Genomic DNA, 25,542 nt, shown 5'->3' with positions numbered 1-25,542 from the left:
TCTTGTACATAGGGGGCAGTATTATAGTAGTTATATTCTTGTACATAGGGGCAGTATTATAGTAGTTATATTCTTGTACATAGGGGGCAGTATTATAGTAGTTATATTCTTGTATATAGGAGCAGTATTATAGTAGTTATATTCTTGTACATAGGGGGCAGTATTATAGTAGTTATATTCTTGTACATAGGGGCAGTATTATAGTAGTTATATTATTGCAATTATCTTCTATCCAACCAAATCTCAGCAGAGACCATCACCTGACACTAATATCTGGTTCTCATTCTCTGCAGTGTGATAGGATAGAGGAAGAGTCTGATTTCCTCTTTCTTTGTTGTCGGTTACTTTCTTAGATTTTAGGTGTTGATGCCAGGATCAGGCTTTCTGCCTCCAGTTGGAAAGCATCAAAGCTATTTTTTTTTTTAATGATGAAGTTAATTAGGCTTTGAGCGCCCACTGTGGAAATATGGCTGTGGTTCTAACAACAGATTGTTCTAAATCTTCTTCAAAAAGATTCAGATGAATGCAGGAATTCTTGACGGTTCTCTCTACGGAGCCTACGAATATTCCTTTACTTTGTGGCCAAGACAAAATCAATAAATAAATACTAATTCTGAGATTAAAGATATTGGGCGTAACCCCAATTATTATAAAACAGAATTACCCATCAGGTATTATTATTAGATATATCTTCTTGCCTTTCAAGATCATGAGCATTTTAACATTTTGTTTAAAAGGTGACATAGCCCCATAATATTGATTAAAATGGGGTCCTTTCAGTACCACACCTCTAACTATGGGAGGACTTGGTGCTTGTTGACAGTGCCACATCTCTAAGCATTGAAGAACTTGGCGCTCGTTGATAGTAACACTTCTAACTATGGGAGGACATGGTGCTAGTTGACAATACCACCCTTCTAAGCATGGGATGACTCGGTGCTCATTGACAATACCACCCTTCTAAGCATGGGATGACTCGGTGCTCATTGACAATACCACACGTCTAAGCATGGGATGACTCGGTGCTCATTGACAATACCACACGTCTAAGCATGGGATGACTCGGTGCTCATTGACAATACCACACGTCTAAGCATGGGATGACTCGATGTTCATTGACAGTACCACCCTTCTAAGCATGGGATGACACGATGTTCATTGACAGTACCACCCTTCTAAGCATGGGATGACTCGATGGTCATTGACAGTACCACACTTCTAAGCATGGGATGACACGATGTTTATTGACAATACCACACATCTAAGCATGGGATGACTCGGTTCTCATTGACAATACCACCCTTCTAAGCATGGGATGACACGATGTTTATTGACAATACCACACGTCTAAGCATGGGATGACTCGGTGCTCATTGACAGTTCCACCCTTCTAAGCATCGGATGACTCGGTGCTCATTGACAGTACCACACTTCTAAGCATGCGATGACTCGGTGCTCATTGACAGTTCCACCCTTCTAATCATCGGATGACTCGGTGCTCATTGACAGTACCACACTTCTAAGCATGCGATGACTCGGTGCTCATTGACAGTACCACACTTCTAAGCATGGGATGACTTGGTGCTCATTGACAGTTCCACCCTTCTAAGCATGGGATGACTCGGTGCTTATTGACAGTACCACCCTTCTAAGCATGGGATGACTCGGTGCTTATTGACAGTACCACCCTTCTAAGCATGGGATGACTTGGTGCTTATTGACAGTACCACCCTTCTAAGCATGGGATGACTCGATGTTCATTGACAGTACCACACTTCTAAGCATGGGATGACTTGGTGCTCATTGACAGTACCACATGTCTAAGCATGGGATGACTCGGTGCTCATTGACAGTTCCACCCTTCTAAGCATGGGATGACTTGGTGCTTATTGACAGTACCACCCTTCTAAGCATGGGATGACTCGATGTTCATTGACAGTACCACACTTCTAAGCATGGGATGACTTGGTGCTCATTGACAGTACCACACTTCTAAGCATGGGATGACTCGATGTTCATTGACAGTACCACACTTCTAAGCATGGGATGACTCGGTGCTCATTGACAGTTCCACCCTTCTAAGCATGGGATGACTCGGTGCTTATTGACAGTACCACCCTTCTAAGCATGGGATGACTCGGTGCTTATTGACAGTACCACCCTTCTAAGCATGGGATGACTTGGTGCTTATTGACAGTACCACCCTTCTAAGCATGGGATGACTCGATGTTCATTGACAGTACCACACTTCTAAGCATGGGATGACTTGGTGCTCATTGACAGTACCACATGTCTAAGCATGGGATGACTCGGTGCTCATTGACAGTTCCACCCTTCTAAGCATGGGATGACTTGGTGCTTATTGACAGTACCACCCTTCTAAGCATGGGATGACTCGATGTTCATTGACAGTACCACACTTCTAAGCATGGGATGACTTGGTGCTCATTGACAGTACCACACTTCTAAGCATGGGATGACTCGATGTTCATTGACAGTACCACACTTCTAAGCATGGGATGACTCGGTGCTCATTGACAGTTCCACCCTTCTAAGCATGGGATGACTTGGTGCTCATTGACAGTACCACCCTTCTAAGCATGGGATGACTCGATGTTCATTGACAGTACCACACTTCTAAGCATGGGATGACTCGATGTTCATTGACAGTACCACACTTCTAAGCATGGGATGACTTGATGCTCATTGACAGTACCACCCTTCTAAGCATGGGATGACTCGATGTTCATTGACAGTTCCACCCTTCTAAGCATGGGATGACTTGGTGCTTATTGACACTACCACCCTTCTAAGCATGGGATGACTCGATGTTCATTGACAGTACCACACTTCTAAGCATGGGATGACTTGGTGCTCATTGACAGTACCACCCTTCTAAGCATGGGATGACTCGGTGCTCATTGACAGTACCACACTTCTAAGCATGGGATGACTTGGTGCTTATTGACAGTATCACACTTCTAAGCATGGGATGACTTGGTGCTCATTGACAGTACCACCCTTCTAAGCATGGGATGACTCGGTGCTCATTGACAGTACCACCCTTCTAAGCATGGGATGACTCGATGTTTATTGACAGTACCACACTTCTAAGCATGGGATGACTTGGTGCTTATTGACAGTATCACACTTCTAAGCATGGGATGACTTGGTGCTTTTTGACAATACCACACCTAAAGTATGGGATGACTTGGTGCTCATTGACAGTACCACATATGTCTAAGCATGGGATGACTCGGTCCTCATTGACAGTACCACATATGTCTAAGCATGGGATGACTTGGTATTCGTTGACAGTACCACATGTCTAAGCATGGGATGACTTGGTACTCGTTGACAGTACTACACCTCTAACTATAGGAGGACTTAGTGCTCATTGACAGAACCACACTTCTAAGCATAGGAGGACTTGGTGCCCGTTGACGGTACCTCACTGCTAAGCTTGGGAAGACTTGGTGCTCATCTGCCCTCTTTCTCTTCCATGTTCAACTGGTAATTTCTCACATCCATTTTGTAGGTTCTCAGTCATCTTGGTGAGGGCTTTCATCCCTTAAGGGTCCGATAGCTGCTGCATGATCTAGCAGATACTACATAAGTATAGAGGGAGTGGGTACTCCCAATAGGGAAACATGTTTTGCTTGAACGTGAATATTGCTCCAGAATGAGACCATAGATCAGTGCCATTTGGAAAGAGGTTCTAAGTTCTAGAAAACTCCTTTAAGACCCTTCATCTCTGAAAAGTTTGAGGAAAGGGAATTAGTTTATGCCCGTTTTAGGCATCCAGGTAATGGGAGTACCAAAAAGTACTTGTTTTATTGTCAGGATAATTATTAGTAACAGTCACACTTCAGTCTGCATTAGCAATCATTTTTTTTTGCTAATTTTTAGAAAAATCTGATTACTAATGCAGGCGTAGGTGACTGTCTCCCGGTTCCTTTTCCTCCTTTTCTGCCAATCCAGATTTGAGAAAAATATTTGGCTTGTGATCGCTAGGGATTAAAGTACCTAAGAACCAGAGCACTTTCAATCTGGCTGTCGGGAAACTTAGCGGTAGCAAGCAGTCTGTCTCCAGTTTTTATACTCCCCTATTAATCAGATTTTGGCGATATATGAGAATAGAGGTGAGGACACTTATGTAAGGGCCGATGGGAATATTCTTACCTGGAAAACTGTCACGATGGCCCAAAGAAGGGAATCAAAGTTCTTCCGGTCAGAAATAGTGTCTCCATTTTCTGCCCTCAGATTAAACTTACAGCCGAAGAGGTGCATACCAAGAATGCTAAAAGGGGCAAAGAACATAGTAAAATTAGTAAATCTCCCGACTGAAGGACGTCTATGGGGAAAGGGCAGGTTGAAGACCTCACTCGTAGACTTAAGTGATCATCATCAATACTATTATATCAATATATTAAAAGATGTTTCTTGCTATGGATGATGGAACATTATGTTATAGAAGCATGGATGGCACTGACGGGCAATAGGGATGTAGCAGAAATGAACTAGTACCTGAAGATAAAGATGAAAAGCATGAGAAGCATGCAGAACGTGGCCACATTGTCCATGGTCTTCATCAGGACCACCAGTTGGCGGCGCAGAGCTGGCATGAAGCGGACCAGCTTCAACACGCGAAGCAGCCGGAAAGTTCTGAGCACAGACAGACCCCCGTCTGACTGTCCGATGATCTCCCAAACACTGAATAATGGGAAAGCAGTATAGCGGTAAGTGTCTCAATCAATGTAACATGGCAACCTATAGGCAAATCACTGGTCACAATTTCACACTATGGGCAGCGTGAGATGAGGCAACGGCCAAAGCTTGTTAACCCGTAAGGTCGCCCAGTTAGAAACTGGCGGTATAGCAATCACCTATACCTATAAAACATGAAAAGGCCCTTTATCCAATCTGAAGACATTAAATGCATTCCTAAAATAGCAAGATCAATTCATAAGCGTAGTAATTACCGTAAATGTTTTCTACTTAAAATTTCATTTTTTTATTCACTGATATAAATTAATCGGTGGTGGCGCTGTTTCATGAAAGCTTATGAAAAAATGTATGATTCGTAAAGAGGTGAAAAGTGGTACTGCAAGTGACGAAACTCATTTTGGTTAAAAAAGAAAAGCAGCACTAAAATATAATATATAATGAGCTGAAATTATTCCTTAATTGCTTTTTTTTTATCTAAAAGAAATATTTGTTTCAGATGACTTTGGACATTCCTTTAAAGGTCAACGGCAAAAGCTTCTTGACTAGTTATATTATCCCGTTATGTATTATAAAGCGCCTATATATATAGAGCGTAAAATGATTCTTAATCCAATCTCTAAGCATCAGATATATTCCTAAAATAGACATAATGATTTCTAAGTGAAGCTTTTTTTTACATAAATTTCACATGCAGTGGCGCTGTTTCATGAAAGCCTAAGAAAAAAATCGTCATTCGCAAAGTGGTAAGAAGTAGTACTGCATGTGAAGAAAATTTTCAAGAAAAGTTTTGATTAAAAAAAGAGAAACAACACTAGAATATATTACATATTGGCCTGAAAATATTATTATTGTTATTTTTTTAAAGTAAAATTAATCTCAGATGATTTTGGATATTTACTTTAATGGACAATGACACAAAACTTCTTAACTAGTAATATTATCTTGTTACGTTCTATAAGGAGCCTATAACTATAGAGCGTGAAATGGCTCCTAATCCGATCTCTAAACATCAAATATATTCCCAAAATAGATAGAATTGTTCTTAAGTGAATCCTTTCCCAATAGAATTTTTGTTCTTAAAATTATATCCATTTGACAGAATTCATAGGTGGTGGCGCTCTTTCATGAAAGCCTATGAAAAAAAATCATCATTTGCAAAGTGGTGAGAAGTGGTACTGCAGATGAAGAAAATTTTAAAAAAAAGAAAAAAGAGAAACAACAATAGAATATAATATATCGGCCTAAAATTATAATTTTACTATTTTTATTTTTTTAAAGAAAATTCATCTCAAGATTGGTTTGGATATTTACTTTAAGGGTCAAAACCAAAAAGCTCTTTAACTTATTTACTGGAAAATAACAATTGGGAATAGAAAACGCCTACAGCGTCAAATGACCCCTTGTCCAATTTCAAAACATCAACATATATTTTTTTTATGTTTAGCCTTCCCTATAGATATACAGAATTTACTAGGGTGGCGCTGTTTCATTAGGGTCTATGAATAAAATAAGTGGTGAGAAGTGGTACTGCAGGTGACAAAAGTTTTACAAAACTTATTTTGATGTAAGAAAAAGCAGCACTAGCATATATTATGTAATGTGATTAAATTATTTCCTATTATTATTGTTTTTTCAAATAAAAGTAATTTCAGATGATTTGGAATATTTCCTTTAAGGGTCATGCTAGGCTCATGGACAATGGCAGCACAGGTATATCTGATATCTTTTTGAATTTCCGCACCACCGGAGTCCGCCATAGTCAGGCAGGGTCCGCTATGTGACAGCACTATAAAAAATATACAGGGATGATTCCCCCTACGCGGGGACGGCCTGAGATTTCCTAACGAGGGAATCAATTTAAGAACTCAGTTTCATTTAAAATGCATGCCACTGAATAATCGGCGCCCAGCATCTGGTTCAGGCTCAGAAAATGAGTATTGACTTTCCTGGGAGAGACAATCTTTTTAGAGAGTTGAGGGGTCAACGTGGCAGGAGAAGAAAAAAAGTTAGGAAAATGTCATTCAGAGTAATAATGCCGGCGGCTCGGTTCTCAATCCTTTCTTATACAAAATCTAAGACTTAATTATGTTCTTAAAGGGAACCTGTCCGCAGAGTAGACTCCTTTAATCAACCAGGCTCAAATAGTTTGGCCCAGAATAGGGCGGAGCACCAGATCGGCCCAGAATAGGGCGAAGCACCAGATTGGCCATGCTCCGCCCTCTCAGAACCTGTTTCTCCCTGGACTGTTCCTTTAAATTTTTTGCACGTGTGTAGATAGATTTTGGTCATCCATATATACGGGGAAGGGGCAGGAATTAAAGGGAAACTCCACTCGATAAATGAGGGAGAAGTGATCACCTGATGACGACGATGATCCCATCAAAGATGTTATATGGGTTCTTGATGTATCCAAAGATTCCAAAAGCGAGAAGCTTCAGGAGCATCTCCAGGGCGAACATGCTGGTGAAGACGATGTTACTGATCTCCAGGGCGTTGGTCAGCTCGTCCGGCTGGAGGGAAGAAGCACAATGCATCGTTACATAGGCAGCCGCTACTGTCTGCTAAGACGGGTATCTAAACCTAACATTTATGATATTGTCTGCTGGTGTATCTAAGCCCATCATTTGTGAGCTGTGTATCTAATCCTATCATGTATGATGCTATCTGCTAAGAAGTTCGTCTAAGATAACCCCATTAAATTACTGCTGTCAGAGTGACTATTTAGATGAGCACCCTGGCAGCTGGAATATAAAGGCTGAGATACACGGCTCAGCAGACAGTATAACACACGACATGATTAGATACACGGCTCAGCCGACAGCATCACACAGGAGAGGATTAGATACATGGCTCAGCAGACAGAATCACACAGACCAGGATTAGATACACGGTTCAGCAGACAGTATAACACGACGGATTAGATACACAGCTCAGCAGACAGTATCACACAGGATAGGATTAGATACACAGCTCAGCAGTCAGTATCACACAGGAGAGGATTAGATACATGGCTCAGCAGACAGTATCACATAGGATATGATTAGATACACGGCTCAGCAGACAGTATAACACACGGCAGGATTAGATACACAGCTCAGCCGACAGTATCACACAGGAGAGGATTAGATACACTGTGTGGCGCCCCCAGGAGTATGGCCGCCACAGTGACTTTGCCTTCCTCCAGGGAGGGTGATGTCATGCTTGGAAGCAGTGAAGGGTCTCTCTCGCAGTTAACCTATACATGCAACACAGTTCCACTCCAGGCCAGCAGAGGGGACTCTGAACCGGAATTGAGGGGAGGAGTGCCCTCTGAGGGCCAAGGGGAAGAAGTGGTCAGCTAGTATGAGGAGGGACACGTGTGCAGACGTGTGGAGAAGCGCGGAGATTGAGCTGAGGAAAGGCTCATCTCCAGTGAGCGCATGAACTGGAGCCTGGTGTCCACGGTTGTACGGATACTATCGGTCCTACAACAGACACCAGAGGAGTAGGAGGCTGTAAATGCCCTACTCCCATCTAAGACTTGAGGGCACAACAGCAGCTTGGATAGTGAGCCGGGACTCAGGAGAGAGGAGTCCCCGAGATAGGCTACAGCTGTCTGCCGTGCAAGTAAGGTTCTTGAGGACATCTGTCAGGAGGAACTCCAGTGTAACTCAGTACTGGGACTACTTCATTCGAATAAGCGCTAGGAAGGAGACTGCACAGCCCATCTGCTGAGAGAGCATCCCCGAACTGCTTCCAGGCTAGCCTGCTCCAATACCATCTGTAATCAGGACCCTGGACTGCATTTATCAAGTAAAGGTACAGAAGTTGCATCCCGCTGTGTCTCTGTCTGCTTCCTACTTTTCCGGCACTGCTACATCCCCATGCCAACTACATCTACACTGCCCTGGGACTACAGCTTCACCTGTGGGGAGCTTTTACATCTTTGCTGCACCATACTATCAGTCCCAGCGGATCTGCATGCAGCGTCGGCTTAACATCTCACTTGCCGAACACCACAGGTGGCGTCACAAACTATTCCATTAACTACAAACCACCATTCAACACCCCTGATTACTTGGGCGCCCAGGGCCACGGACTGGGTCACCGCTGCTGTGACACATTCCCCTGACACCGGCCGGTACCGAGTACCCCACGGCCCTGGGAGGGTGACCCAATTTGGCGTCACAAACAGGATTACGGAGCCCGGTACCTCCCCGGGTCCTGTGTGCCGTAGACTGTGTGTAAAAGACTGTGTGAAATTGGCTCCGATTGCCGCCACTGCTGCGCTGCTTGGCGCGCGCGGGAAGAAAAGGGGCAGGCATTCATGGGCGGAGCCTGCCACAGAGCGCGAAGAAGTGAAGTGCCGCGTGGGAAGAGAGGACAGCGCACGAGAATTGGGAGGAGCTGAGGCCTACAGTGCGGAGCGTCGGGCCTGCGAAGCGGCCGCCGGTGAGCTCACACAACCCCCGGCCCTGGCTAACGTTAACTAGGGGGGGGAAGAGAATGTCTGCACCGAGCAACAATGCAGCGGCGGACGACATTGCCAACCCTGCAGCACCGCAGGGAGGAGCGCCCGCCGCAGCTGTCTCCATAATGTCGCTGTCTATGCCCTATATACCGGGAGCAGTCTGGCTACCGCAGTACTCGGGTGAGTCACATACCCTGAGTGAATTTAAAGAGAGACTGTGCAGTTTGTTTAAAGTATACCCTCTGTCTGAAAGCCAGAAAGTGAACATCCTTATTGGACAGCTAACGGGTGCAGCACAGAGAGAGGTGAAAGCCTGGCAGGACACTGACAAAGAGACTGTTAAAAAGATTCTAGCCAAGCTGAGAAGCACCTTTGACACTTGCACTGCAGCTGAAATCAAGATGCGATTCTTTGGATGTAAGCAGAGAGCGCAGGACTGTATCAGGGACTATGCTCTTAACCTGCAGGAAGCGCTGCGGGCAGTTAAGCAAGTTGATCCTGACAGTGTGAAGGAGGAAGATAAACTGTTAAAGAAGCAGTTCATTGAAGGACTCCTATCCAGTACCCACAGGGGACAGTTGCGCATTATAACCCTGCAAAACCCTGATCTAGACTTTGCTGATTTTAAGGACAGGGCTATTCGGGTCCTGCAGGAATCAACTGACAGCCGTCCAGCACCCCCTAGGCGTCCAGCGATCACCTACCATCAGGAAGCAACATCTTTCCCTTCCATCCCTGTGGAGGCTGATGCACAGACTCTGGATAAGAATCCTACAGAAGAGCTGCGTCTTCAGGTCCAGGAGTTGACCAGGGGAATGGCTGCACTTACTAAAACCGTGCAGTCCCTGCAGGTGTCCTCAAAGGAGAAGATCCAGCTTGCTTCCAGTCCAGAGGATGTCCCGTGGCTCTGGAGGAAGAGAACCCCGCCACTCCGAGGAAGGAACAACGACCGCTATGACCAGGATGGACGTCCCATCTGACGTCGCTGCTACAAGGCAGGTCATTTTGCAAGATTTTGTCCTTTAAACGAGCAACCCCTGGGGCGGAGGGCCAACCCCCAGGAGTAGGACCACAAGGCCCAAGGAACTGGCGAGCCAAGTATGTTGAAGGGAGACCAATCCTTCCTGTGGTAATTGATGGTATCCCCATGAACGCTTTGCTGGACACTGGCTCCCAGGTGACCACTATGCCGTACATTCTTTACAAGAGGTATTGGGCTGATTCTGAACTTACCCGTGGCCCAACTGATGAACTGACAGTAGTTGCCAGTAATGGTCAGTCTTTACCACAGATTGGATGTAAAGAGATAACTGTTAAAGTGGGTCGGGTAGAACTAAAATCTCAAGGTCTGATAGTTGTGGATACTGATCGACGTGAATGTAATCCCATGATGACTCTTGGTACCAATGTAATTGAAAATTGTCTTTCCGAGGTTATTGTCTTGTTGCAACAGGTGGCTGAGACTGCTGGTTCCAGAAAACAATGAGTCCTGCAGAAGGAGATCAGAGTCCTGATGCAAAGACAACAGGTAGAACTCTGGCGGAGAAATTGGCAGTGTCAGAGTGAGTGATGCTTTCCCCATTGCAATACCTCCCAGATGTGAAATGTTGATTTGGTGTCGGGCAGCCATAGGTCTCAGAGGGAAGGATTACCAGGCATTGGTAGAGCCAGTATACTCCGATAGCAGGCCCACTGTCCTGACAGCCAGAGGGATGGTTAATGTACGTAAAGGGAGAGTACCTGTACGTCTTTTGAATTGTGGGGAGGAGGAGGCCACAATACCTCGGTACGCCACAGTTGCTAAGCTGCTCACTGTTAACAACAACTCATTGCAGGCAGCAGAGCCCTTGGTCTCATCCGATCAGGTGGAGGACAATGGCTCTGTGAAGCAGATGGAGGAGTGGTGCTAGCAACTGCAGGTGGGGACTGACTCTACACCTTCATACCAGAAAAATGGGGTTTACAGAGTGACACAAGAGTATGAGCGGGTATTCAGTAAACACCCACTAGATTTTGGGCAGGCAAAAGGGGTTCAACATCATATCCCCACTGGAGATCATCCACCCATTAAAGAAAGGTACCGGCCTATACCCCCAACACAGTACCAATGTGCTAAGAGTATGTTGAGAGAGATGAAGGAGGCAGGGGTTATCAGAGACAGTTGTAGCCCCTGGGCAGCTCCAACAGTTTTTGTAAAGAAAAAGGATGGTACCATGAGAATGTGTGTTGATTACAGAAAGATTAACAGTATTACACATAAAGATGCCTACCCATTACCCAGAATTGAAGAGTCTTTAGCTGCACTTAAAACTGCTAACTACTTTTCCACCTTGGATCTCACTAGTGGGGATTGGCAGATTCCCGTGGCAGAAGCAGACAAGGAGAAAACAACATTTACCACTCCAATGGGTCTCTGTGAGTTCAATTATATGCCATTCGGGCTCTGCACCGCCCCAGAAACATTTCATCGGCTGCTGAAGTGCTGCCTGGGACACATGAACTTTGAGACAGTCCTGTTGTACCTTGATGATGTCATTGTTTTCTCCAAGACTTATGAAGACCATCTGGAGCACCTGGCTGAAGTGTTTGAAGCCTTGTCCAATTTTGGCCTGAAGGTGAAGCCTTCCAAATGCCACCTCCTGAAGCCCAAGGTACAGTACCTCGGTCATGTAGTGAGTGCAGAGGGTGTGGCACCAGATCCTGACAAAGTCACAGTCATCCGGGACTGACCGAAGCCCAGCAACCTTCATGAAGTACGCCAATTCCTCGGGTTGGTAGGCTACTACCGAAGGTTCAACAAAGGCTTCACTGAAATAGCCACTCCTATGCAAAATCTCCTGGTGGGGCAGTCCAAGAAAGCCAAACAGAAAAGTTCCACATTTGAATGGACTGAGGAGTTGGAGAGGTCCTTCACCAGATTGAAGATGGCTCTCACAGGAGATGAAGTTCTGGCCTACCCAGATTATGACAAACCCTTTGTGTTGTACACTGATGCCAGCAACGTGGGACTTGGAGCAGTACTGTCGCAGGTACAAAATGGCAAAGAAAGAGTGATCTCCTATGCCAGCAGGAAGCTTCGTCCCACTGAAAGGAACCCAGACAACTACAGTTCCTTCAAGCTGGAGTTCCTCGCCATAGTCTGGGCTGTGACTGAGAGATTCAAGCATTATCTAGCTTCAGCCAAGTTTACTATCTTCACGGACAACAACCCATTGACTCACTTGGAGACTGCCAAGCTAGGTACACTGGAGCAGCGATGGATGGCTCGGCTGTCTAACTATGAGTTTACCGTCAAGTACCGGGCAGGGCACAAGAATGCCAATGCTGATGCATTGTCCAGAATGCCTAATCTGCCAGATGCAGGAGAAGACCCTGAGGCTCTTGAAGAAATAGTTACCTCCCTTCCACCGGCCACTTGCAGCCCAGCGTGCTCAAGGAGTGAGAAACAGATGGTCTGGCTTGAAAGAACTCACCATAAATCCATTGCCCCATCATGACTGGGCAGAAACTCAGGATAGTGACCCCGCAGTCTGCCTGGTGAAGGAGCTACTGTCCCAAGCTGACTCACGCCCAGAGTCGAATGCTCCTGAAGAAACCCAGCAGTTGTGGAAGGAAAGAGGTCGGCTGTTCATTTATGAAGGAAAGCTGTGTCGGAGGAGTATCAATGCCCGCACTCATGAGCTGGTTTGGCAGGCGATAGTCCCAAAGAGAGAGGCATCAATGGTCCTGGAAGCATACCACAATGGAGCTGGACACTTCGGATGGAAGAAGTTGGAAGCATTGCTCCGGGAGAGGTTCTACTGGGCTGGTATGAGGAAAGCCATTGAGAGGTGGTGCCGGGAGTGTGGACAATGTAACCTGCGCAGAAAGGATCGAAACAGCCAGAGAGCTCCTCTACAGCCAATCATCACCAAACAGCCACTTGAGTTGGTAGCCCTGGACCATGTGAAGCTGGTTCCAAGCTGGTCAGGCTACATCTATGCTCTTATCATTGTGGATCACTACTCAAGATTCGTGGTAGTTGTGCCTGTCAAAAATCAAACAGCCAGGACAGCAGCCAGAGCATTCCAACAGCACTTCTGTAGACCACATAGATATCCTGAGCAGGTGCTTACAGATCAAGGTTCCGCATTTGAGGCAGAAGTGTTCCAGGAATTCTGTAACTTGTATGGTTGTAAGAAGATCTGGACAACACCGTATCACCCACAGATCAATGGCATGTGTGAGAAGATGAACCAGGTAGTGATTGACCTACTGAAGACCTTGCCTTTGGAGGAGAGGAATCTGTGGCCAGAAAAGTTGCCAGATCTGATAAACCTCTACAACCACATCCCTGTGAATTTCAAATTTGCACTCCAGCATACCTAATGAGAGCAAGACCTGGTAAACTGCCTATTGATTTGGACATGGGAGTCCTGACACCTGAAGTAACATCACCAGATGCTGACTGGGATACAGAGAGGCAGCAACAGTACAGAAGAGTACAAGAATGCGTGGAAAAGAGTCTAGCTCAGGCAAGACAGAAGCAAGAAAGGCACTACAATCAGCATGCACCTGCAGTTCCCTTGTCACCAGGAGAACAAGTTCTCAAGAGGAAAAGAAGATTGCATAAGCTGGATGATCAATGGGAAGCTGAACCCTACACGCTTCTTCCCTCAAACTTTGACAATACCAAGGTGTGCCTTATTAGTAAAGATGGAGGAGAAACCTCACCAGAAGTTTCCAGGGATCATTTCAAATTACGGTATGCCCTGACCAGTCAAGAGAAAGAATGGAAGAACAAGATAACATCCAACCCATAGAAGAAGAAAAGGTCAGCACAATACTTGGCCAATTCCCTGCAAATTGGACTAAAGTAAATGATGCAATAGTGGTGCCAGTGTTGACATTTCCCCAATTGGTAGCACAGGAAGAAGTGACTCAAGAAAATCCTGAAGATCAGGTAAATCAGCCAGATGCCACACCAGCAGTGGAGCCAGAGAACCCTCGCTCTGCCAGTGGTGAACCTGTTGTGCCCATGGTGAGTCTAAGAGTTCCTAGACAATCTAGTATCCCTGTGCAATGCAGAATCACCAGTAGTGTATCCAGTATATTACACACTACACCAGTATTACGCAGGTCTACTCGTACTGCACAAGGTGTACCACCCATCAGATATCGTATATAGCTAAAGTTAATGTAAATGTTGAAATTGTGTATATATGTAACTGTTTTCAAGTTTTGTGCCTACAGGTAACCTGTAAGAGTTTCCTTTGAATTTTCCAGTTTCACCTTGTTTTATGGACATTGTACCACAGGACTTGGGTGGTCACCAATTTCTAATTAGTTCAACATTTGCCCAGGAATGGACCATGGACATTGATGCTTGGCCTTGTCATCATAGGACTGTTTTTGGAGCTTGTGGTTTTTGTACATTTTTCCAAAATCTTGTACAATTATATTTGTTATATGTTATTCATGTTTTATTTTATCAGCCCAGGAGTGCTGACTTGCACTAGGGGGGAATGTGGCGCCCCCAGGAGTATGGCCGCCACAGTGACTTTGCATTCCTCCAGGGAGGGTGATGTCATGCTTGGAAGCAGTGAAGGGTCTCTCTCGCAGTTAACCTATACATGCAACACAGTTCCACTCCAGGCCAGCAGGGGGGACTCTGAACCGGAATTGAGGGGAGGAGTGCCCTCTGAAGGCAAAGGGGAAGGAGTGGTCAGTTAGTGTGAGGAGGGACACATGTGCAGACATGTGGAGAAGCGCGGAGATTGAGCAGAGAGGAAAGGCTCATCTCCAGTGAGAGCGCATGAACTGGAGCCTGGTGTCCACGGTTGTACGGATACTAACGGTCCTACAACAGACACCAGAGGAGTAGGAGGCTGTAAATGCCCTACTCCCATCTAAGACTTGAGGGCACAACAGCAGCTTTGATAGTGATCCGGGACTCAGGAGAGAGGAGTCCCCGAGATAGGCTACAGCTGTCTGCCGTGCAAGTAAGGTTCTTGAGGACATCTGTCAGTAGGAACTCCAGTGTAACTCAGTACTGGGAGTACTTCATTCGAATAAGCGCTAGGGAAGGAGACTGCACAGCCCATCTGCTGAGAGAGCATCCCCGAACTGCTTCCAGGCTAGCCTGCTCCAATACCATCTGTAATCAGGACCCTGGACTGCATTTATCAAGTAAAGGTACAGAAGTTGCATCCCGCTGTGTCTCCGCTTCCTACTTTTCCGGCACTGCTACATCCCCGTGCCAACTACATCTACACTGCCTTGGGACTACAGCTTCACCTGTGGGGAGCTTTTACATCTTTGCTGCACCATACTATCAGTCCCAGCGGATCTGCATGCAGCGTCGGCTTAACATCTCACTTGCCGAACACCACAGGTGGCGTCACGAACTATTCCATTAACTACAAACCACCATTCAACACCCCTGATTACTTGGGCGCCCAGGGCCATGGACCGGGTCACCGCTGCTGTGACACATCCCCCTGACACCGGCCCGGTACCGAGTACCCCACAGCCCTGGGAGGGCGACCCAATTGCTCAGCAGACAGTATCACACAGGAGAGGATTAGAGACACGGCTCAGCAGGCAGTATCACACAGGAGAGGATTAGATACACGGCTCAGCAGACTGAATCACACAGAACAGGATTAAATACACAGTTCAGCAGACAGTATAACACGACAGATTAGATACACAGCTCAGCAGACAGTATCACACTGGATAGGATTAGATACACAGCCCAGCAGTCAGTATCACACAGGATAGGATTAGATACACAGCTCAGCAGACAGTATCACACAGGATAGAATTAGATACACTGCTCAGCAGACAATATCACACAGGATAGGATTAGATACATAGCCCAGCAGACAGTATCACACATGATTAGATACACCTCACAGCTTTACAATGTTCTGTTATGCTACACTGTACTACATTATGAAGAGTATAGTGCTTATAGGATTAGATACAGTGACTAAGAGTACCACACATAAGAGCCTCAGATATTCCATCTAATCAGCAGACGGTGTTACACATGGGAGGATTAGATACACTGGTTTAGAGTATGATTGTACATAACATCCCCTACATGTAAAAAAAAAGCCATTAACAACCTTCCCTCCCCACGGATATTTTCACCTTTCTTCTGGTGTGACCTTGATGAGGGGGCTGAGAAAGTGGCATTAATTATTCCCAAACCCCCATATAGCGAGGAGCAGACCGCGGACTGAGCCGGTAATAAAGGAGACACTTTGCATCAATCGCCCTTTTTTTTGTTTTTGGCACAGAGAGAATTCTCCTTATGATCAGATTCTTCACGTCTTTTCAGCCTGCGACTTGTCCTCTATCAAGGAGTGAAGTCTGCCGAGTGTGAAGGAGCTAATTAGATGCCCAGTGGTTTGGCTGCGTTTCAGTGCGCCGGCTGCACTGTGGTCCATGTGCTTGGCGGTAAGCCACCGAGATACAGTAGCTATTACAAATAAAGGATATATATCTGTCGGGTGCAGGCGAGAGACATATTCATACTTGCCAGCTGTCCGGGGTCTGCCAACTGCCGAAATATATATTTACTGGCAGACATTTACAAAAAAATGACTTTCGACAGCCAGTAATGAAAGAAGCGGCTATAAGTAAAATTTAGGATCCCTTCTCAGGCTAACGTCAAGCTTGTCCTGAACTGCACATAAGTGAAAACCTCATTTTAATATCTTATTCCTACACTGAAATATAAGCACTTGAAGGTGCAGGCCCAAAGCCTGAGGCTGCACTACTCAAAGTGCACCCAGTTGCTGCAAAAACTACCAGGAAATAAATTCTTACTGCAGATTTCTTGTGATTGAAGCTGGATTGCCAAAAAGCACTTTGAGGAATGCTGTTAAACATTTGGATTGAGAAGGGTTTTCCAAATAGTGGACAACCCTTTAAAGAAGACTTTTCATTAAACTTTCTTTTTTATTGTAACTCCTCCAAATGCTGCTGCTCTGCTGATTCTGGAACAGTTTTAATTTTTCTTATATGCCCCTCTGTTCCAAAGTTATACCCCCTAGTAATAATGGTGCAAAGTTTTCCTTCAACCAATACAATGTCTCTGTGGGCGTGGTCATGTTTTGATTGGCTGATATCAAAGGAGAAAAAGCAAACGCCCACAAAGAAGTTTTGTAGGTTCCGCACGCTTGCTTGAATGGAAAACTTACATTTTACTTACAGGGGCATAACTTTAGAATGGAAAGGCACAGAAGAAAAAGAAAAAGTGTTCTAGATTCTGTGGAGCAGTGGAAATTGGAGGATGAATTCAGTTTAAATGGAAAAAATCCAGTAAAAAGTCCCCTTTAAGAGAACTATGAAACCCGAATGGAAAGGATTAATTATTTGGAGGAAATTCTTCTAAATTGATTTACAAGCATGGGTTCCAATTTGATGCTGAATGTATATAACCTAAATGCCCTATGTCTGACAAAAAAAATCTGTAAGCAAAATATTAAATTCAAAAACAGCGTTGAATGTATCGTAGCTAGCTGGAGGAATCCGGACCAGAGACAAAATGACATTAAAATAAAATGTGTCTCTGGGGGAGCGTTCTGTTACATGCAAATGCTGTTTAGCACCACTATCTATAATTGGGGCTTCTTAGCAAGAAAGCAAGTTTCCTTTTTAATTTGACAAGGATTAAGAAATGTAACGTAATTACTGAAAAGCTAAATGTTATTCATTTACTGACTGCCCTACCAAGAAACAAAATCAACATCTAAAAAATATATATAATATACAGAAAATACTATTATATACAAATAAATATTCCTTACCACTATGGTCAGTATTATAGTAGTTATATTCTTGTACATAGGAGCAGTATTATAGTAGTTATATTCTTGTACATAGGGGGCAGTATTATAGTAGTTATATTCTTGTACATAGGGGCAGTATTATAGTAGTTATATTCTTGTACATAGGGGGAAGTATTATAGTAGTTATATTCTTGTACATAGGAGCAGTATTATAGTAGTTATATTCTTGTACATAGGGGCAGTATTACAGTAGTTATATTCTTGTTCATAGGGGGCAGTATTATAGTAGTTATATTCTTGTATATAGGAGCAGTATTATAGTAGTTATATTCTTGTACATAGGAGCAGTATTATAGTAGTTATATTCTTGTACATAGGGGCAGTATTACAGTAGTTATATTCTTGTTCATAGGGGGCAGTATTATAGTAGTTATATTCTTGTATATAGGAGCAGTATTATAGTAGTTATATTCTTGTACATAGGGAGCAGTATTATAGTAGTTATATTCTTGTACATAGGGGGCAGTATTATAGTAGTTATATTCTTGTACATAGGGGCAGTATTATAGTAGTTATATTCTTGTACATAGGGGGAAGTATTATAGTAGTTATATTCTTGTACATAGGAGCAGTATTATAGTAGTTATATTCTTGTACATAGGGGCAGTATTACAGTAGTTATATTCTTGTTCATAGGGGGCAGTATTATAGTAGTTATATTCTTGTATATAGGAGCAGTATTATAGTAGTTATATTCTTGTACATAGGAGCAGTATTATAGTACTTATATTCTTGTGCATAGGGGCAGTATTACAGTAGTTATATTCTTGTTCATAGGGGGCAGTATTATAGTTGTTATATTCTTGTACATAGGGGCAGTATTACAGAAGTTATATTCTTGTACATAGGGGGCAGTATTATAGTTGTTATATTCTTGTACATAGGAGCAGTATTATAGTAGTTATATTCTTGTACATAGGGGCAGTATTATAGTAGTTATATTCTTGTACATAGGGGGAAGTATTATAGTAGTTATATTCTTGTACATAGGAGCAGTATTATAGTAGTTATATTCTTGTACATAGGGGCAGTATTACAGTTGTTATATTCTTGTTCATAGGGGGCAGTATTATAGTAGTTATATTCTTGTATATAGGAGCAGTATTATAGTAGTTATATTCTTGTACATAGGGGCAGTATTACAGTAGTTATATTCTTGTTCATAGGGGGCAGTATTATAGTAGTTATATTCTTGTACATAGGGGCAGTATTACAGAAGTTATATTCTTGTACATAGGGGGCAGTATTATAGTTGTTATATTCTTGTACATAGGAGCAGTATTATAGTAGTTATTTTCTTGTACATAGGGGCAGTATTATAGTAGTTATATTCTTGTACATAGGGGACAGTATTATAGTAGTTATATTCTTGTATATAGGGGCAGTATTATAGTAGCTATATTCTTGTACATAGGGGGCAGTATTATAGTAGTTATATTCTTGTGCATATGGGCAGTATTATAGTAGTTATTTTCTTGTACATAGGGGCAGTATTATCGTAGTTATATTCTTGTACATAGGGGACAGTATTATAGTAGCTATATTCTTGTACATAGGAGCAGTATTATAGTAGTTATATTCTTGTACATAGGGGGCAGTATTATAGTAGTTATATTCTTGTACATAGGGGCAGTATTATAGTAGTTATATTCTTGTACATAGAGGACAGTATTATAGTAGTTATATTCTTGTACATAGGAGCAGTATTATAGTAGTTATATTCTTGTACATAGGAGCAGTATTATAGTACTTATATTATTGTACATAGGGGGCAGTATTATAGTAGTTATATTCTTGTATATAGGAGGCAGTATTATAGTAGTTACAGTGGGGAAAAAAAGTATTTAGTCAGTCAGCAATAGTGCAAGCTCCACCACTTAAAAAGATGAGAGGCGTCTGTAATTTACATCATAGGTAGACCTCAACTATGGGAGACAAACTGAGAAAAAAAAATCCAGAAAATCACATTGTCTGTTTTTTTTTTCATTTTATTTGCATATTATGGTGGAAAATAAGTATTTGGTCAGAAACAAGCAATCAAGATTTCTGGCTCTCACAGACCTGTAACTTTTTCTTTAAGAGTCTCCTCTTTCCTCCACTCATTACCTGTAGTAATGGCACCTGTTTAAACTTGTTATCAGTATAAAAAGACACCTGTGCACACCCTCAAACAGTCTGACTCCAAACTCCACTATGGTGAAGACCAAAGAGCTGTCAAAGGACACCAGAAACAAAATTGTAGCCCTGCACCAGGCTGGGAAGACTGAATCTGCAATAGCCAACCAGCTTGGAGTGAAGAAATCAACTGTGGGAGCAATAATTAGAAAATGGAAGACATACAAGACCACTGATAATCTCCCTCGATCTGGTGCTCCACGCAAAATCCCACCCCGTGGGGTCAGAATGATCACAAGAACGGTGAGCAAAAATCCCAGAACCACGCGGGGGGACCTAGTGAATGAACTGCAGAGAGCTGGGACCAATGTAACAAGGCCTACCATAAGTAACACACTACGCCACCATGGACTCAGATCCTGCAGTGCCAGACGTGTCCCACTGCTTAAGCCTGTACATGTCCGGGCCCGTCTGAAGTTTGCTAGAGAGCATTTGGATGATCCAGAGGAGTTTTGGGAGAATGTCCTATGGTCTGATGAAACCAAACTGGAACTGTTTGGTAGAAACACAACTTGTCGTGTTTGGAGGAAAAAGAATACTGAGTTGCATCCATCAAACACCATACCTACTGTAAAGCATGGTGGTGGAAACATCATGCTTTGGGGCTGTTTCTCTGCAAAGGGGCCAGGATGACTGATCCGGGTACATGAAAGAATGAATGGGGCCATGTATCGTGAGATTTTGAGTGCAAACCTCCTTCCATCAGCAAGGGCATTGAAGATGAAACGTGGCTGGGTCTTTCAACATGACAATGATCCAAAGCACACCGCCAGGGCAACGAAGGAGTGGCTTCGTAAGAAGCATTTCAAGGTCCTGGAGTGGCCTAGCCATTCTCCAGATCTCAACCCTATAGAAAACCTTTGGAGGGAGTTGAAAGTCCGTGTTGCCAAGCGAAAAGCCAAAAACATCACTGCTCTAGAGGAGATCTGCATGGAGGAATGGGCCAACATACCAACAACAGTGTGTGGCAACCTTGTGAAGACTTACAGAAAACGTTTGACCTCTGTCATTGCCAACAAAGGATATATCACAAAGTATTGAGATGAAATTTTGTTTCTGACCAAATACTTATTTTCCACCATAATATGCAAATAAAATGAAAAAAAAAACAGACAATGTGATTTTCTGGATTTTTTTTTCTCAGTTTGTCTCCCATAGTTGAGGTCTACCTATGATGTAAATTACAGACGCCTCTCATCTTTTTAAGTGGTGGAACTTGCACTATTGCTGACTGACTAAATACTTTTTTTCCCCACTGTATATTCTTGTACATAGGGGGCAGTATTATAGTAGTTATTTTCAAAATCAACATCTAAAAAATATATATAATATACAGAAAATACTATTATATACATATAAATATTCCTTACCACTATGGTCAGTATTATAGTAGTTATATTCTTGTACATAGGGGGCAGTATTATAGTAGTTATATTCTTGTACATAGGGGCAGTATTATAGTAGTTATATTCTTGTACATAGGGGCAGTATTATAGTAGTTATATTCTTGTACATAGGGGGAAGTATTATAGTAGTTATTTTCTTGTATATAGGAGCAGTATTATAGTAGTTATATTCTTGTATAATAATAATACTTTATTTTTATATAGCGCTAACATATTCCGCAGCGCTTTACAGTTTGCACATATTTTCATCACTGTCCCTGATGGGGCTCACAATCTAAATTCCCTATCAGTATGTTTTTTTGGAGTGTGGGAGGAAACCGGAGTGCCCGGAGGAAACCCACGCAAACACGGGGAGAACATACAAACTCCTTGCAGATGTTGTCCTTGGTGGGACTCGAACCCAGGACTCCAGCGTTGCAAGGCTGCAGCGCTAACCACTGAGCCACCGTTCTTGTATATAGGGACAGTATTATAGTAGTTATATTCTTGTACATAGGGGGCAGTATTATAGTAGTTATATTCTTGTACATAGGGGCAGTATTATAGTAGTTATATTCTTGTACATAGGAGCAGTATTATAGTAGTTATTTTCTTGTATATAGGAGCAGTATTATAGTAGTTATATTCTTGTACATTGTGTTCTGCATCTTGTCTTTAGGTTTGTCGAGTTGTATGTAGCGTGCTACCCATGTAACAAATATGGCTGACTCTTTCTTTCAGAGGAGGTAAAACACTCTGTATTTGGACTGGAGAGCTCCAGAAGTTTAAGGCTGAGTGCAGACGTACATTTTTGCTCTGCGGATTTTTCCGCACAGAATGGAAGAAATTCGCAGGTCAAATGACCTGCATTTTTCCTGCGGATTTCTTCCATTTTTCATGCGGTTTTCATGCGGTTTTCCATCGCGGTTTTCCCCCTGCGGATTTGGTGACAGGGGAGATGGAAAACCTCACAAAAGAAGTAACATGCTGCGGATTTTGTACCACGGGAAAACCGCGCGGAAAAATCTGCAGTGTCTGCACAGCGTTTTTTTTTTACATTGATTTTAAGGCTACTGTACATCACAGTGCAGAAATGCAACGTTTCTGAGCGGTAAAATCCGCTGCGGATCCGCTGCAAATCTGCATCGTGTGCACACAGCCTAAGGACATTTACGAGGCTGACGTCTTTCGTGTCTATTACAGCTTTTCACAATCACGACTGATGAAGGACAGTTTCTGTTATTACAAGCAAATTATTTTGTTAAGGTATTTTTTGGCCTCTGTAAAAATAGGAAAAACTACTGTAAAATGAGAGCAGTATCCACTCCACACACTGGGCGGCAAGTTACAGCTTTTCGTTCATGGACGCAGACCTTGGAGCTGATAAAGACTTTTTAAAAACTTTTAGCTGAGTTGAGCCGAGTTGGGTGGTTGAATTTTACAAAAAGTTTGTAAGAAAAATAGAAACTTTTCCTAGCTTTGCACTTTTGGGTAGTCATTAAGAAAATCTGAAAATTCCAATAAAAATTGTTTCAGGTCTGTGCCAATAGCAGCCAGAGTCAGTAAGAAGTCAGAGGGCCCCTAATGCATTTTTAGTTATCTGTTTCCCAGATTTAAAGGTAGAGTTGCTAAATGTCTGATCACTGGAGGTCTTGCTTTTGAGTTCCCCTCTCAATCCTGAGAATGGGAGACTCAAAATCCCCTGCTTGAATGAACAGTTGGACTTGGATGGAAGGGGGTGGTAGTGTAGGGGGTGGACTGACCTATGGACCTGTCTGATAAAGAGGGAAATGTAAAAAGATGATGCATACAATGCTTTATTCTGACTTGTATGTATATGTGGGGGACAACAGCTAGAATTAGTGAAAGATGGTGTAGTACCGGGTTTTGGTCACAAGATGGGGACATAGAGTAGTGAGAAAAGGACTCAACAGCAGGCCTTAGGCTAGGGAAACGTCATACTCATGGTGGGCGGAGTTACGGGACTGGGAAGGGGATTTCCAGAAGGAGGAGATATAAGGAAGGAGAGCCCCAGGGGTAGGGCAGACACCCAGGAGGAGGAGAGAAGTGGGAAGAGCTCAGGAGAGGATGGAGAAAGGAGAAGCTCAGGAAAGACAGAGGAGAGAAAGAGATGGTTACTCGGAGGGGGGGGGGTGGCCCTGAGAAGACAGCCGCAGGACAGGACGGCCGCAGGACAGGACGGCAGTGACTAATGGAAGGTCTGGGGTACTGGACGGCTGGACACCAAAGAGTGAGTAAGTGTTACAGCGGGCAGACTCGGCCAGGTTGAAGCGCTGTGGACGTGGGCTTTACAGCAGCCACAGTGAGGGAACCCGAGGCGCTTTGCCAATAGTAACAGCAGGAGGTGACGGGTACCTGGGCCTGGGGGCAGAAGCTGTCGTGTATGCCGTGGATGTCAGGAGGACACCCAATAAAGTTTGGACTTGATTGAACGGATACCTGCGTCTGTCTCCAGTCTGTCCCGCAGCCGAAAGGGACCACCCCCCAGTCGGCACACGTACTACAGTAGTATATGTAAAGGGGGATCACGCATGACTTGCCAATACCCTTTGTCATGGGAAATTCAAAATCCCCTGCTTTAATGAACAGTTTGTGAGCATGTGCGACCATGGAGGAATGGTCGCACATGTTCACTTTGGATACATTCACACGTGAAACTTAGGGACATCGTTCTTGTGATTGGTGGTTGTCCCAGTAGTCGGACCACCAGTGATCATTCATCCAGAGGGAGCTCCATTTGGATTTTAGCTTTAGGGCCTCCACTAAATGCGCTGGAGCTCATAACACCTAGTTTTGGTCGGACATTATACGTGCCGATTTTGGAACCCTCCTGCCCATTTTTGTTGTAAATTCACCGCAAGTCTTAGCTTCAAACCCCACAAATTGCTTTTATCTGGGAATAATATTCCGTTTCATAATTTATTGCTCCCCGTTTCGTGATATCAAACCTTCATTCAGAGAAGAAAAAAACAAGTCAAAAACAAAAAAAATATCTACAAAACAGAGGCCCGCAAGTAAATCCCCTCCGACACCGGCGGCTCCGCTTAGCTACGCTGTTAATTAAAGACGTCTTCTCAAAGGCGGCGATAACGCTTTAATTTCAAAGTCCCGATAACCTCTTTATTTCAAGATTTTTTTTTTTACATTTTTTATGGCTTTTTTCTTTTTTTTTACTTTTTCTTTTCTCACATTCGATTTTCGCATTTAATAATCACCCAGAATTCAGTAACTTTCTACCTGTCTTCAATGTGACAAGAAAGTCATTTGGATGAAAGATGGAGAAGGGTATAAATTGAAATGTGCTCTGAGATTTAGGCAACAGGAGAGGAGGGGCGCCAGCCGCTCTGTAATCTTGTGTTTTCACGCAATGTAACTGCTGTTGATTTTAGCAAAGCGGCTTTTATTGACAATGCAATAGATTCAGGCAGTAAGGCATAAATAGCAGAAAATATATTGGTTGGCTGCCCGCCTGGAGAGATATACGCCTCAAATTTTTTAAGCCGTTTTTTTCGAAATATTTCTCTACGAAACTAAAGGAATTTCTACATTAGCTACGGGGGTGGGGGGGGGAAGGAAATAGGAAACTTCTCACGGTATACTGAGAATGGCAGGTACATTATAAAGTTCTGCTTCCAGGCTAGATCAGAATTTCATTTATGCAGAAGGAGGAGGGGACACAGGAAAAAGTCCAAAATGTGCCCTCCTACCTCCACCAGGTGACTCTTCTTTATCAAAACACTTCTACACATAACCGAGTGAGTGATCTATGTTACAAAGCGCAGGTACAGTTTATTTCGACAGCACACCATGTGGTAAAACACGGTATTGCAATTACTGTCTCATTTTGGTATTATAAAATGTGGTGTTGGCCATGGGATAGGTAGTAGCTGAAGGCCACAGAGCTGTTAAACAGAAGTGTTAAGAATCCTGATTTTTTTTC

The 25,542-nt window shown here is 43.5% G+C and overlaps 1 protein-coding gene across 5 annotated transcripts in view; it reads right to left on the bottom strand.

Moving 5' to 3' along the window:
• The window catches only part of CACNA1H (calcium voltage-gated channel subunit alpha1 H), a 256,461-nt gene that overhangs the window by 104,960 nt on the left and 125,959 nt on the right, over positions 1-25,542 (bottom strand). For all 5 annotated transcript variants that reach the window (XM_073558450.1, XM_073558454.1, XM_073558453.1 and 2 more), the window contains exons 9-11: positions 7,087-7,238; positions 4,528-4,713; positions 4,183-4,300 (exon numbers count right to left, since the gene is read on the bottom strand). In XM_073558450.1, coding sequence (XP_073414551.1) covers positions 4,183-4,300; positions 4,528-4,713; positions 7,087-7,238 — 456 coding nt within the window. The remainder of the gene's footprint in view (positions 1-4,182; positions 4,301-4,527; positions 4,714-7,086; positions 7,239-25,542) is intronic.

Source organism: Dendrobates tinctorius, unplaced genomic scaffold, assembly GCF_039654945.1.
Source record: "Dendrobates tinctorius isolate UK_male_01 unplaced genomic scaffold, ASM3965494v1 ptg000257l, whole genome shotgun sequence".
Classification (NCBI taxonomy): domain Eukaryota; kingdom Metazoa; phylum Chordata; class Amphibia; order Anura; family Dendrobatidae; genus Dendrobates; species Dendrobates tinctorius.
Note: the sequence above shows the minus strand (reverse complement) of the source record. Positions and strands in the feature narration are given on the sequence as shown.